This window comes from Petaurus breviceps, unplaced genomic scaffold (assembly GCF_028583685.1).
Source record: "Petaurus breviceps papuanus isolate PSGF00001 unplaced genomic scaffold, PetGlider_PUasm1.0 80, whole genome shotgun sequence".
Taxonomy (NCBI): domain Eukaryota; kingdom Metazoa; phylum Chordata; class Mammalia; order Diprotodontia; family Petauridae; genus Petaurus; species Petaurus breviceps.
Window position 1 is genome coordinate 21,499,514 of NW_027186540.1, and position 14,770 is coordinate 21,514,283.

Genomic DNA, 14,770 nt, shown 5'->3' on the forward strand with positions numbered 1-14,770 from the left:
TACCCAAGTCAGAAAAGTGTGCTTGTGGTTGCTCACAGACCAGAGAGCAGTGATCATACCTCTTCTTAGATCATACCACCTTGGAAAACACCCCCCAACCCCTGAACTAGCTCTGAACATAGCAGCATGAAAAACCTGGGAACAGACCCCAATTAATGAGCAAACAGTAGCAACAAAAAAAGAACCTGATGGTAGAAAGTGACTATGGTGACAGGGAATATCAAAATACAAACTCAGAAGAAGACAACAAAATCAAAGCAGCTACATGTGCAAAGTGTCAAAGAATGTGAATTGGTCTCAGGCCCTGGAAGAACTCAAGGGATTTTGAAAATCAAATAAGAGAGGTAGAGGAAAAATGGGGAAGAGAAACAAGTGATAAAATCACGATAAAGAGTCAACATTTTGGTAAAGGAGGCACAAAAAATTCAGAAAAAAAATAGCGTCTTAAAAAACAGAATAGACCAGATGGTAAAAGATGCATAAAACTCCACTAAAGAGAAGACCTTGAAAAGCGGAAATGGCCAAAAGCAAAAGGAGATACAGAAATTCACTGAAGAAAATAACTCCTTGAAAAGGGGAACTGGCCAGTTGAAAAAAGAGGTACAAAATCTCCCTGGAGAAAATGATTCCTTAAAAGTTAGAATTGGGTAAGTGGAAGCTAATGACTCCATGAAACATTAAGAAGTAATAAAACAAAATTGAAGAATGAAAAAAATAGAAGAAAATATGAAATATCTAATTGGAAAAACAACTGACCCAGAAAAAAATCAGGGAGAGATAATTTTAAGAATTATTGGACTGTGAAAGCCATGATAAAAAAAAAAAGATCATGGAAGTTATCAAAGAATCCTGCTCTGATATCCTAGAATTAGGGGATAAAGTAGAAAATGAAAGACTCTACCAATCACCTCCTGAAAAGAGATTCCAAAACAAAAACTCACAGGAATGTTATAGTGAAATTCCAAAGCTCTCAGGTCAAGGGGGAAATATTGCATAGTCAGAAACAAATATAGAGCAACAGTCAGGATAACATAAGATTTAGCAGTTTCTACATTGAAGGATCAGTGGACTTGGGGTATGATATTCTGGAGGGCAGAGGTGCTAGGATTGGAGCTACGATTATGACCAAGAATCGCCAATCGCAAAATTGAGTATAATCCTTTGGGAGGGGGGATGGATATTTGATGTTCCGGAACAGAAGACTTTCAGGCGTTCCTGATTAAAAAGACCAGAACTGAATACAAATTTTTATTTCAAATAAAATACTCAAGAAAAGCACAAAAAGATAAACAGGAAAGAAGTCAGAGGAATGCAGCGAGTTCGAACCATTTACATTCCCGTGTGCGAAGATGACGCTTGTCAGCCCTAAGAACAGGTAGAAGAAATGTACGTAGAGTACATTAGTGTGAGTTGACTTTTATATGCAAGAAAAATAAGGGGTGAAAGAAGGGATGGGTTGGGAGATGGGTAAGGGAGAGGTAGAATGGGTTAAATTATTTCATATATGAAAGAAGTACAAAACATCTTTTACAGTGGAGGGAAAGATTGACTGGTGAGCAATACCTGAACATTAGTGTCACTGGAATTTACTTAGAGAGGGAATAACATACGTATTTATTTGGGAATAGAAATCTATCTTACGATAAGAGGAAAGGGACAGGGAGGGAAGATGATAGAAGAGAGGGCAAATTGGGGGAAACAGTGGTCAGAAGTAAAACATTTGTGAGGAGGGACGGGGAAAAGGAGAGAGAGGGATAAATAAGAAAAAAGCAGGATGGAGGGAAATACATAGTAATCATAACTCTGAATGTAAATGGGATGAACTCACCCATAAAACAGAAATAGATAGCAGAGTGGATTAAAAACCAGAATCCTGTATGTTGTGTACAAGAAACACACTTGAAGCAGGTAAGGGACTGGAGTGGAATATATTATGCTTCAGCTGAAGCAAAGAGAGCAAGGATGACAATCATGATCTCAGACAAAGCAAAAGTAGATCTAATTAAGAGATAAGGAAGAAAACTGTCTTGCTGAAAGGTACCATAAGACAATGAATTGTATCAATACTAAACATATGCTGTAAATGGTATAGCATCTAAATTTTTTAAGGAAAAGTTGAATGAGTTACAGGAGGAAATAGACAATAAGATTGTAGTAGTAGAGGATTTCAAACTTTCTCCTCTCAGAACTAGATAAATCTAACCAAAAAATAAACAAGAAAGACTTTTAGGGGGTGGGTAAAATTCTGGAAAAGTTAGATATGATAGATCTCTGAAGAAAAGTAAATGGGAATAGAAAGGAATATACCTTTTTCTCAGCAGTACTTGGCACCTACACAAAAATTGACCATGTATTAGGACATTAAAAACCTCACAATCAAATGTGAAGAGCAGAAATAGTAAAACATCCTTTTCAGATCATAATGCAATAAAAATTACATTCAGTAATGGGCAGTGGAAATGTAGATTAAAAATGTGAAATTAAATAAATAAATTAAATAATCTGATCCTAAAAAATAAATAGGTCAGTAATAAATCAAAGAATCAATAATTTCATTAAAGAAAATGGCAACAATAAGACAACATGCCAAAAATTATAGGGGAAAATTTTATATCTCTGTTTACATTGGTAAAATAAAGAAAGAACAGATCAGTGAATTGGGCGTGCAACTAGAACAAGAACAATTTAAAAATCCCTAATTAAACACCAAATTGGAAATCCTGAAAAATCAAAGGAGAGATGAATAAAATTGAAAGTAAGAAAACCATTGATCTAAATGAAACTAGAAGCTGGTTTTATGAAATAAAAAACCAACAAAATAAATAAACCATTGGATAATTTGATTAAATTTACCGTCTAGAAGAAGGGGAACTAGCAAAAGAGCAGTTGGAGAGGTAGGAGGAGAACCAGGAGAATGTGGTGTCATGGAAAAGAAGAGAATTGTCAACAGTACTGAACTGTAAGATACAGGGAGTCTCAAAGCGACCTTTTGAGAGAATGATTTCAGTAAATGGAAACAAGATAATTTCAAGGAGTTTAGGAGTGAGTACTTTAGTTTGTGAAGAAGTGGAGACAAAGAATACAGATTATTCTTTTTGGAAGTTTGGCAGTAGAGGAGAAGATGATAGGTTTAGAGGATATACGTAGGTCAAGGAAAAACATTTTTTATTTTTATGCTAACAAAGCTCTTTGTGGCCTTTCAGTAATTTTAGTGTTATTTCTTCCTACAGAATTTGTCTAGCAAGCTTGCCCAGATGACCTGTCATGGAAACCTCTGTCATAGCTTCCAGTCCTTCAATACTTCCTACACAGATACAGGACTGTGGGGACTCTATATGGTTTGTGAGCCAGCTACTGTTGCAGACATGATACATTTTGTTCAAAGAGAATGGTGAGAAAATAATACCAGAGAAATGAGTTTAAATCTTGTTGGGGCTTATCAGTTAGGTTTAAAGTTTTTAATTTACTGAATTGCTAATAATGTTGTTACATTTCAACAATTTGTTGAAGAACTAAATTTGGTGGGAAGATCTAAGCCAGATTTTAAGGATTGCCTTTTGTTTAGGCAACACCTAGTTTTTCTTGTAAAATGAACCAGTTTTCAGATAGTTTAAAAAGCAATTAATGTAATTTCTTATTTATCTTGCCAGGTCTGAACTAGTTAGATCTGGGCGGTAGGCATTTGATTAGTGATAGATGTATTATTTTTGTTTCATTTTTCACCTCCAGATTTTTCTCCCTGTACTTCTAGACTAAAATGTCACTTGTTACTTACCGGGTTTTCTCAAACCTTTTTAAAGTATTTCTAAAGATAGCAGCTTTAGCCAGTTTTTAGGAGATCCAGACGTTTCTAAAGAATGCCTTTGAGAAACAGTGATCTAAGTATATTAAAAAATACTATTTCCAAGCTTGATTTGCTAGTGATCTTTGGAAGGGGGAAAATGACAAACATTGAACAGCACAGGACCAGACTTCTATGAAATAGTCCTCTAGTCACATCCATTTAAACTGACAAAAACTAGCAATTAATTACTACTATTTGTTTTCAGCTTGTTCTGAATATACCTAATTCTGTCATGGTCTAGTTCTCATCTTTTCACCTTGTTCACAAAGATAAAAGGAGAGAGAGGCTTTGTTAGAATGTAGGTCATCTTTGAAGAACTGAGGGACTGTAACTGTAGAGCATAATCTACTCTTAGACTTATTTTGGTTAGTTTTCTTGAACAGCTTTTTTTGTTTTTATCTTTTATTCTTTTATATAAGATATGACTTATAGGGGAAGGGAGGGTAGAAGGAATATATTAAAAAATGAAAGTGATACAAAAAAGTGATATTTATTGATCTACCATTCTTTAGTAGGAAAATCAACCTTATGACCATTATAAATCATAAGGTTAGTATGGCATGACTTGTTCTTTCAAGTCATAGAGGCACTTTGTGATCATTTCTTCCTTTTCTACATGTTCACTAATTTTCCCTTTAATGATGTAATCTAGAAGTTAGCCAGGGATTAGAGTCAAGCTCCTTGTCCTATAGTTTGCTTATTCCACTCTACTTTTTTTTTTACTTGAACAATATTTGAGTTCCACCAGTCCTATGGTACTTTTTTGATTTTGATATCTTGCAGATAACTAACAGTGCCTCATCAGTGACTTCTACAAGTTCTGCCAGTGTCCTAGGATGTAGTTCGTTTGGGCCTAGTCATTTAAATTTATGGCAGCTAGTACTCATACTATTGCTACTTATCTTGGGAAACAATTTACTTTTACTTATTCTCCAAAAACAAGCTAAATATAATCATTATATTCTGCCTTCTGTCTTTATTATACTATCCTTTCCATCAGTTAAAAAAATCCTAACTTTTTTGTGTTCTTAGCATTACTTGCCCACCTCAGCTCATGCTGAACCTTTGTCTTTATCCTCCTTTACAGACCCCTGCTTCCATCTTTTGTACATTTAAAAATCTAAGTTGATCTCTGCGCAACCATATCAATCTCTTGAGATAGTTCTTTCTTTCATCTGAATTAATTCTTTGTGCCTTCAGAATTTTTGTGAACTTCTCCACCCCTCCAGGGTTAAATTCCTGTATAGAAATTTCATATTGTGGGATCCTTCCCATCTTTTTCTTGAACCCTTTCAAATTTTATTTCTAAAAGATGAGTGCGTGTCAAATTCTGCCCATCTTTACTCTCCTTTATCATACATTCCGAAATGGAGCAGTTACTTTCTCCAAGGTGCCCTTATTTGTGCTCTAGCAGTGTTTCTCCTTATTTGTGAGAATCAGAGCCAGAAGTGGTTCCTCTTGTTAGTTCTTTCACCCTTTCTAGTATGAAATTATCATCAAAGCCAATAAAAAAATTTAATAGCGACTGTGCTTTTGAGGGAATGGAAGCTCTAGCAAAGGAAGGATTTCACTTAGTTGGATGTCTGTGTAACAGGCTAATTGACCTGTCAGGCTTGTTTTTACTCCCCCCTCAACTCCTGTCTATCTCTTCTTTGTGTCTGGGTCAGAGGTTCTTAACCTGGACTCTTGTGAATGTTAATGACATTTTGATAACTTTATTTCATTATTATGGATTTTCTATTTAAAAAATTTTTGAAAAGGGGTCCATAGGCTTAACCAGACCACCAATGGAATCCACGACACAACAAAGATGAAGACATTCTGTTCTAGTCCAACCCCTCAATTTATAAATGAGAAAGCTAAAATTCAGAGCTGAATGTCTCAAATCAGTTTTTGAGAAACGGGTTCAAGTCTAGAACCAAGTCCTTTTAAACTTCCTAGCTCAGTGGCTTTTTCACTAGAAGAAACTACTTCCCAGCTGCTAGCTAGCCCACTGTAATTTCAACTACTAGACTCTTTAGTATTCACATTTGACAGATGAGGAAACTGAGAAATTGTGATATGGTTACTTAGCTAGTGTAAGAGGTTAGGTCTTCCTGACTCGGTGTTCTATCCACTACATGTTAGTACCTCATCTTCTCCCAAATGCTTTCCACCATGCTTTTGGGATCTCATTTGGATACAATAGGTTTGCAAAGCTCTCAACATAATTCTCTCATTTATTCTTCAGCATATCCTTGTGAAGTAAAGGTATCTGTCACAGGTAGCATGTGAACCCAAGTTTCCTAGAGTTTTAAATTCATTGCTTTTTTACACCATTATCTCCATGTTGCTACTGCACCCTCATTTTACGTAATCCATCCAGAAGTTTTCCATTCCACCAAGTCTCAAATTTACATCCTTGTGCCAATTTACCTTGTTAATAAACCCCATGAGGTATGTGTTTTATTCAGTTTCCAGGCATCTTTACTGCATTCTTTTGATTAGATTTCCAAGCCCCTGGGTAGTTTTATTATTATCAAACCTCTCCATTAAGTATACTCTATCTCTGGCCAGAAGCTTGTCATTATTTTAATGGTCTAGGAATCCAAATCCTGTTTTCACATACCAGTCTTATAAGAGGTTTTCAGTTTTCTTGCCCCAGACTCTGTATCCTTTTCTTTTGGAAATCTTTGTGCTCACCTGAATCACCAGAAGTGGGGAATAGCCTTCCTGAGGGTAGCAAGGTTCTCAGCCCCAGGGAGTAATATCAGACTCCTCTCCTGGGGATGTGATTTTTTTTTAAAGCATATTAAAGTAGATATTAAAATACTGCTTGTGTCCCATGACAATATATTCTTGCATTATTTGTTTTATGACACATTCTAGGGTGATATAAAAACTGATTCGAAGTATTTGTTATTTATTCACACTATTTAGGATACGACTCTGTACAAGTGTCACTGAAAGTGAAGTTGCCCGAGCTAAGAATCTTTTGAAAACAAATATGCTGTTGCAGCTTGATGGTAAGACTGAAGGCTGGAATTTTATTTTTATTTGGGGTGTGTTTTAGTTAAATAGAATTTTTATTCTTTAAATAGGTTCAACTCCAATCTGTGAAGATATTGGTCGGCAAATGTTATGTTATAATCGGAGAATTCCCATTCCTGAGCTTGAAGCGAGAATTGATGTAAGTTCTTAGATCTAAAGAATTTCATTTGCCTAAAACAATTTTGATTACTCTTTTGAAATTTGATATATTGTCTCATTAGATCAGGGTCCTTTAATAAGCAGATTAAAAATTTTACCGAAAAAATTCTGTCCAGAGCTTCAAATTCTGTTCAGCTTCAAAGCAAGTATTTCTTGTTTTTACTATAGGCAAATTCAGATGTTACATCATACCTGGTTTTCTTCCTCTTGTAGGCTGTTGATGCTCAGAATATACGCAATGTATGCACAAAATATATTTATAACAAACACCCTGCTGTAGCTGCTGTTGGTAAGCCTTTCTTCCCAATTTTTTTCTAGAGAGGGAACTAGTATTAATTATGTTTTAACTTATTTCTTTTAAATCTTTAGGTCCCATTGAGCAACTACCAGATTATAACAAAATCTGCAGTGGCATGTATTGGCTTCGGGAATAATAAGATTTTAATCAAATGACTTTGAAAATGTTATTTACAAAACCCGAGAAATTCAAGCTGTTCATCCAACAAGAAATCAAAATGTTTTTGGAACCTAGAAGGAAAATGTGAGGTGGCTTTTGTACTTTTAAAAGGTAATTACAAATAAGGAAACCTTTCAGATTCTCAGAGACTGAAGTTTTCTGTAATAGTAAGGAAAGGAAAGTGTAATTACCACCAGCTTTTGTCAGTAGAAGAACTTGTCAGTAAGCTACAAACACAGATTGGAAACACCAATAGAGTTTTTATAAGTTTAAGAATGAAAATTTATACAGTATTTGCAGTTTTATTATAAAAACAAACACAACAAAGATTGTCAACTTTAGTCATTTCTTGGCGCGGCTAGCATTCATCACTTGTTCTTGAGCAGCCTTTTTTGCTTTTACCATTTCAACAAGTTCCTAGAGAAGGAAGTAAGAAAGGTGAAAAGCTGAAACTTTAAAACTCTGCTGCTATTTAAGAATTTCAGGGAGATTTTTGTGGGGATAATATGCAATATTGTTTATACTTTTCATTTACTGTTCATGACCTCCAAAAAGATCATTAGAAGAAATACAAAGAGGTTTTGCAGGTTTAGATTTAATAAATTTGCTGTTGTATTCCTGCTTATGGGTAAAATAAGTTTTGGTCTATAGTATAACTATATAGTATATATATTTGGTCTATAGTATATAATATATATATTATATAGTATATAAACACATCTTTTTCTGATAAAATTCAAAAAATATTTAAATGCCTATTGTGATAATCCCCTCCTAAAAATTTTAATTAAATTTTTTTTTTGCCTTTTTTTTGGGGGGGGGCAATTGGGTTTAAGTGATTTGCCCAAGTCACACAGCTAGTTTTTTGTGTTAAGTGTCTGAGGCAGTATTTGAACTCAGGTCCTCCTGACTCCAGGGTCAGTGCTCTATTCACTGCACCACCTAGGCGGCAGCGCCCCCCCCCCCCCCCAATCCCTTTTGGAGCTTTACAGATGAGAACTTGAATGGCAGTGGACAATCTTAAAGTTGAGAAGCCACTTTGATCTTAGGATATTCCCTGGAAAGCCATCTAACTTAGGGCCACATTTTAAGCTATTCTTCATAATACCAACCAAAGCCTATGCTGTACTGACGTAGTCTTTGAGAAACCAGGGCTACCTTTCTGCTACAGTGAGATACTAGAGAAGGACTTTTAAAATCTACAAATATTTCTTAGAAAAAGTAGTTTCTGGAAGGTGGTACCACTGACATGATGCTCTTCACTGTACAAGCCCCAAAAGACATGTTGTGACAATGTTATTTTACCATAAATGATATATCTTTGTAATGACTTTGTTGTTAGTGCCCTGAAGCCTAACCAACAAGAAAGAGTATGCAATTTTACGTAGAATAAAATTTGTGAATTGATTTACCCACACCCACACTCTCTCTACCTTATATCGTTTCATACAGTCCTTTTTTGATCGTCCAGGCACTGCAGAAGCTATTTTTTCCCATCTCTCAGGTGTATTCACAGGATATGTCTTCAGAGCTTGTTCTAAAAGTTTTTGTTCTTCAGTTGTCCAAGGTGTGAAATCTGTACATGGACCTAAAAAAAAAAGTTATTTGGAAAAACCTTATAGGATGATTTGCTGGAATATTATGGTCAGAGATTTTTATCTCCTAGATTAATTTTTATTTACTAAAAGGATATTATTTACATTTTTATATATGCAATTATAAATAAAAACATAAACCTATTTTTGGCTTGGTTTTAGATACTTTTATTTCGTATATCCCTGCCCCACCTTTAAAAGTTAAAGAAACTAAAACAAAATTTATTGCCTAAAAAAAAATTACTTGCCTATATAAATAAAATTATACAAATAAATTTTTGCCTATACAAATAAAATTACTTGCAGCTGCTAGGAGAAAAAAAAAGTGCCTCAACTAGAAGGAATTCCAGTATTAAGTTCTTACCTGGACTATGTCAGAAACTTCCTAAAGAATTTTTTCAGTGTTCACTATAAAATTAATACAGTTTGTCTTAAATTGACAGAGCATTGATTAAATTGACAGGAAAAATCTTTCTTTCCAGATACACACTAGGTAGGGGAAAATGTCAATTGCCTTTTTTCTTAATCTTTAAGTACGTCCGAGAGGAAAAATTAGAACCCTTAAACTCTGTATCCCAATGACTCATGTGAAAAAAGTAATTTACAAGTCTAGAGAAATCTTACATTGGAAAATAAGCTATAGTAATTCTCTAGTGTTAAAATAACCTATTACAAAAATAAAACTATCATTTGAAAGGGAAAAATAAACATTCAATCTGCTTATATCCAACTCCCAACTACCCCCCCCCCAAAAAAACCCCATTAAGTAAAAATCTGCAATGAACTTATAATTGCATTGCATTTTTCAATCATCTGAACATTTTTTTCTCCTAATATAGTAACTATTCCTAGAACTTAAGAGATTTTGGTAGCCTGGAGATGGAGATGTACCTATCAATTATTTCCCACCTAATGAAAAAAGGAAAAAAAAAAGTTACCTTCAAACCGCTCTGAGGGAGCTGCGCTGTCTGACTGAGGCACAACTCCATGTTCCTTTTTAAATTTATCAAAAGCTTTTTTGTTTATGTCATCTTTTTGATGAGGGTCTGAGGGGAAAGAAAAGCTTTATTTACATCCTGACACTTTACAATTCAATGCTCATGCAACAATGAATTCTCACCTAGATTTTAATTTACTTGAGGTACTTAATACCCCAAATCAAGCTGTTTTCCCTTAATGATTTCACCAAAAGTTTTATTAAATACCCAGTTTCTGAAGACTCTTTGCCTTGCTGATGACATCTTTTGCAGTTCTCTTTATTCCAGAAGAAGAGTGCAGGTTCATATAATTGGCAATAACTTCCCACCTATCACAAGATAAGAAAACAGCAATATTGTTTGGGGTTTTACTGTAAGTGAAAACTATTTACGGTATTACACCAAACTGGACAATCTGGCTTAAATTACTACTATTACTTGCAACTTGGCACTCAAAGGTTTTGATTTTTATATTCTACAAAACCTAAAAACCTACTAAAACAGTGTTTTAGTGCTGAACAAAATCTTAAGACAGCATGTATTATTTTTATGTAAATAAATAACACATTTGTGTATGCTGTCATAATAACTGTATAATTTCATTTAGAATGTGAACAGAAGGGTCTTAATTGGCTATCTATCTGACTAGGGGGCCAGCTGTGAAGAAAGCCTCTTCAGTTTTGAGAAGTGAAACAGCATTAGATGGAAAAGTCTCTTGCTAATGAAAAGAAAAAAATTATATTTATTTATTATATTAAAAATTATATATATTATATATATAATTTATGTATATATAAACAAAAGGTCTTTGGTGGTATAAACCAAAAAATCTATTTATCATGAATGTTAGGTCTAATGAGAAATTAGTATGAAATATTTAGTATAACAAATATTAACAAAGACAGTTTAGAAGTCACTGGAATTTTGTTTATGAGAACACTGCCTATTTTGGAATAGACTCCAGGTAGGTACAGGATGGGTAAATCTAGGTTCATGTCAAGGGAACTGCTTGAATGTTCTTGGTCTACACCTATATGGATTAAGAAACCAGAGTACTAAAGTATGGAGTCTCACTGCTAGGTCCTAGTTAGTGTATTTTGAATAGTATTTTAATACAAGAGGTACCTTGAATTAGTTCCAGCAGGGAAAAGATTCACAGCTTTAATTAGTAACTGCAAGTCATCTTCTGACCAATTTTTACTGCTACCGCCACCTCCACCAGTTGATTTCTCAGTACTCTTAGATGCTTGACGTATTCGAGCCTCAGCTTCCTCCTTCTCTTTTCGTATTTGCTCATTTATTTCTTCTATCTGCATGAAGGAAAGATAAAGATCCCACTGTTTAAAACTAATAGTAATACTAGACAGTTTCTGGTGTAGACTTAAGGTAAACTATTTAGTGCTACCCCCACCATAATCCCAGGTTTCCAACATCATCTACCATGCTAATTCCCAATCTGTCAACACCCCTCATTTGCTTTCCATAAACTTGCTCCCAGGCAAAAGGGAACTTATGGAAATGTGCTTCTAGACAATTATAAGTTGTGTGCTCTCGTCTACAGTTATTTAGGCCTCTCTCTAAGAGTTTCCAAGAGTCTCTACAATCTTTAAAAATTAACTGCCTCATATTTTAATGAGATAAAGGCCATTCAGATTGTGTCATCTCATGTTCTAGGTCCTTAATCTATCCTCCCAACTCTTCCACAAATCTCAGAGAAATGTCTCTTAATGCCCATTAAAACTAATCCTAGCACTGGTGCTATTAATCTAATTCTTTCTCAAAACTAAAGGGATCTTGTACCCACATATTTATATACTTTCTCTGCATCTTTGGTCACCAGCCTCTACATTGCCCTTTTAAAATGCACATATTCTACACAATGCTATGATTCCATCCAGCCTTCCCTCCCCTAGCTGTATATATTCTTTATGGCAGTTCAAGGCTCATTCTTATCTAGCATTATCTCCTTTAATCAGCCTCATCTCACTTTACTCAAGAACCCAAACTCTAATGCAGCTATTCTCCCAGCCCTCTGCTCCATGGCTTAGTAGTTCTGACTTTTTTTTAAAAAGTCCTCTTTCCTCTTTAACACCTCTTCTGTCTTAGCTTTCTCAAAAAACTGCCTTCCAACTTCTTTATTAAACAATTCTCTGGCTCCCTTACTTCCTTTTCTGACTAAAGAAAATGCAGTACTTACTGTACTGTGTTGTATTGTTTTCAGTTGTTTTCAAGGGCAAGAGAGCTAGCCTTGGAGTCAGACTTCAGCTCAGGTTGTCTCTAGCACAAACTAGGCAAGTCAATCTCAAACAAGTATTTACTATTGCACCTATATGCCAGCACTGTATTTGGCACTGAGCATAAAAAGACAAAAATAAACCATCCTGGCCTGTGAGCATACATTTTCTCAGTGCCCCAGGCAACTTTTAAAGGCTATAAACTGAAAAGTTGTTGAGATGCACTGATAGTAGGACTCTCTTTGCCAGAAGTTCCCAACATCAATGAAATAACAGGCCTGGGTTAAATTTTTTTTTTCAAAATTTTTTTTTTCTTCTTCTTAGCATGAGTATAAACTCTTTAATGTCTGGGATAATTTTAGGTACTTCTTTTGGGGCATGGTAACATTGTGGGAAAAGTACTAGATTAGGAATCAAAAGACCTGAGCTCCCTACTGTGGGCAAGTCACTTACCTTTTCTAATCCTAGTTACTCTCCAGTACTTTAATGGCTTTTATTTTACCACATGAGGGGTTAATGGTGAAGATTACAATCCCCACCTCATCCTATGCCACTCATCTATGGCATCCCCAAAATCCTCCCCAGTGTGTCTGGGGGAAAAAGGTATGAGAGAGGGAAAGGTCCTTGATCTCTTTTCCACTGCATGAATGTCAGTGATACCTGCAGGCTGTCCACAGTTGTCAATATAAATGAATAACCTAGTTTTCTCATCATGTATCTTTTAGATGTCCTTTATATGCTGCTGCTTCTGCAAAATTCTTTGTTGATAGTATACTGCCATCTACCCACTGTCTTCCTCCCCCCTCACCCTCTTCAATTATCATTCGTGTGACCTACAGCTTTTAGTCTTTGAACACCATGGAACTGCATGGCTGCTATCTTGTATAGCATTGCTGAAATCAAAGATGGGAGTGACTGCAGAGGTCATCTAATCCAACCAGTAAAAATCCAAACAAGAATTACCAATAAGCCATCAAGCCTTCCAAGCTAGGGGAACAAAAGATTTCTATATTTAAAACTTAAGATCCCTGTGGCAATTGGTTTTTAAGGAAATGTCTAAATACCTGGATGACTTGTCTTGATTTAATAAATATTATGATTAACTTTCATACCTAATTTTTTGTCTGTGTTTAGAAGATTTTTTTTTTTGGCAGAAAATACAGGTTCATATCTAGTAATCAAATACTACATCAGTTTTGAAATCATCAGAAGAGTATTTATGTTAAAAATAGAGAACTTTGATTTAGGGAGATGAATGAATTAATTAAAATTTCCCAAAAGCAATCAAGCCCCCTCATATTGAAGTCTGGATCCACTTTTCCCCCCAGATATATTTATCTATAAACAAGATTCTATATGCATGTGTATACCTACACTTAATGAAACAGTAAACCAATTTAATATGAAATATTAAATTACTTGATGTAAATATTAAATAAGCGGCTTATATGGATAACAGACTTATTCATTTAGTTTTCCCATGTAGACAGGTTGAACTCTTCTAAGCCATTTATATGAAATGACTTAGATATGTGTGTACACATACATATATAAATAAAATCTTGTACAGGCAAGTATATATGTTGCTATTATACATATATATGCTTGTGTATGTGTGTACATAAACATACATATATGCTGTTTCTATCAGACTTTCTTTGCATATAACTGATTTATAAATCTCAGCTGATCTGTTTACTTTTACTTCCTCATGTAGCAAATATATATTTATATGTGTATATATATATATAAAAAACAAGAAGCTCTACTATATTCCAAAGTTAACTAATGATATTTACAGGATTTTTTAAACTTTGGTGCAATTAGCACTGTTATCTGCAAAAAAGGAACATTTAGAGGATTGCTCCATCCCTTTTTTTTTTTTTAAAGCAATTGGGGTTAAGTAACTTGCTCAAGGTTACATGGCCAGTTACTTTGTATGGGTGTTAAGTATCTGAGACTGGAACCGATCCTGATCTCCCGACTCCGGGGCTGGCACTCTCACTGTACCACCTGGCTGCCCGCCAATTTTTTTTTTTTTTGCGTTTTGGAGGGGGAGGGGGAAGATAGGGCAATTGGGGTTAAGTGACTTGCCCAAGGTCACACGGCTAGTGTTAAGTGTCTGAGGCTGGTGCTCCATCCCTTTTTGAACCAGACATTCTATATGCCATTGGAAAACAGCTTTGACAAGTATAAGTCGCTCCTTTCTGTGTTTTGGAGAGTCAGTAAACAAAGTTATCTCCATTGTTAAATCGTTAAAGGAATCTCATGATTTTGACATGTACGGGGGGGGGGGCCACTTAAAGGCATTTGGCATTTAAAGCAGTATTTTATCCTTTTCATACCTTCACCAAAGATACCCTCCATGACTGCTCTCAAAGATTTTGTACAGATAGGAAATTACCATTTGGATTGGCAGTTATTACTATTTTCTGTCATCTTTTGGGGGGTAATAAGGTCCATGATTTTTTCCA

The 14,770-nt window shown here is 35.0% G+C and overlaps 2 protein-coding genes across 3 annotated transcripts in view; one reads left to right on the forward strand and one right to left on the reverse strand.

Moving 5' to 3' along the window:
• LOC138176049 (mitochondrial-processing peptidase subunit beta-like) overlaps window positions 1–9,229 on the forward strand; it is a 34,800-nt gene extending 25,571 nt beyond the window's left edge. For both annotated transcript variants that reach the window (XM_069106790.1, XM_069106791.1), the window contains 5 exons: window positions 3,231–3,391; window positions 6,764–6,849; window positions 6,925–7,013; window positions 7,247–7,322; window positions 7,403–9,229. In XM_069106790.1, the coding sequence (XP_068962891.1) occupies window positions 3,231–3,391; window positions 6,764–6,849; window positions 6,925–7,013; window positions 7,247–7,322; window positions 7,403–7,467 (477 nt within the window). In that variant the 3' untranslated portion in view covers window positions 7,468–9,229. The remainder of the gene's footprint in view (window positions 1–3,230; window positions 3,392–6,763; window positions 6,850–6,924; window positions 7,014–7,246; window positions 7,323–7,402) is intronic.
• The window catches only part of LOC138176048 (dnaJ homolog subfamily C member 2), a 33,346-nt gene continuing 26,348 nt past the window's right edge, over window positions 7,773–14,770 (reverse strand). Inside the window, exons 13-17 of the mRNA XM_069106789.1 lie at window positions 11,188–11,372; window positions 10,291–10,391; window positions 10,024–10,131; window positions 8,924–9,078; window positions 7,773–7,907 (exon numbers count right to left, since the gene is read on the reverse strand). Coding sequence (XP_068962890.1) covers window positions 7,833–7,907; window positions 8,924–9,078; window positions 10,024–10,131; window positions 10,291–10,391; window positions 11,188–11,372 — 624 coding nt within the window. The 3' untranslated portion in view covers window positions 7,773–7,832. The remainder of the gene's footprint in view (window positions 7,908–8,923; window positions 9,079–10,023; window positions 10,132–10,290; window positions 10,392–11,187; window positions 11,373–14,770) is intronic.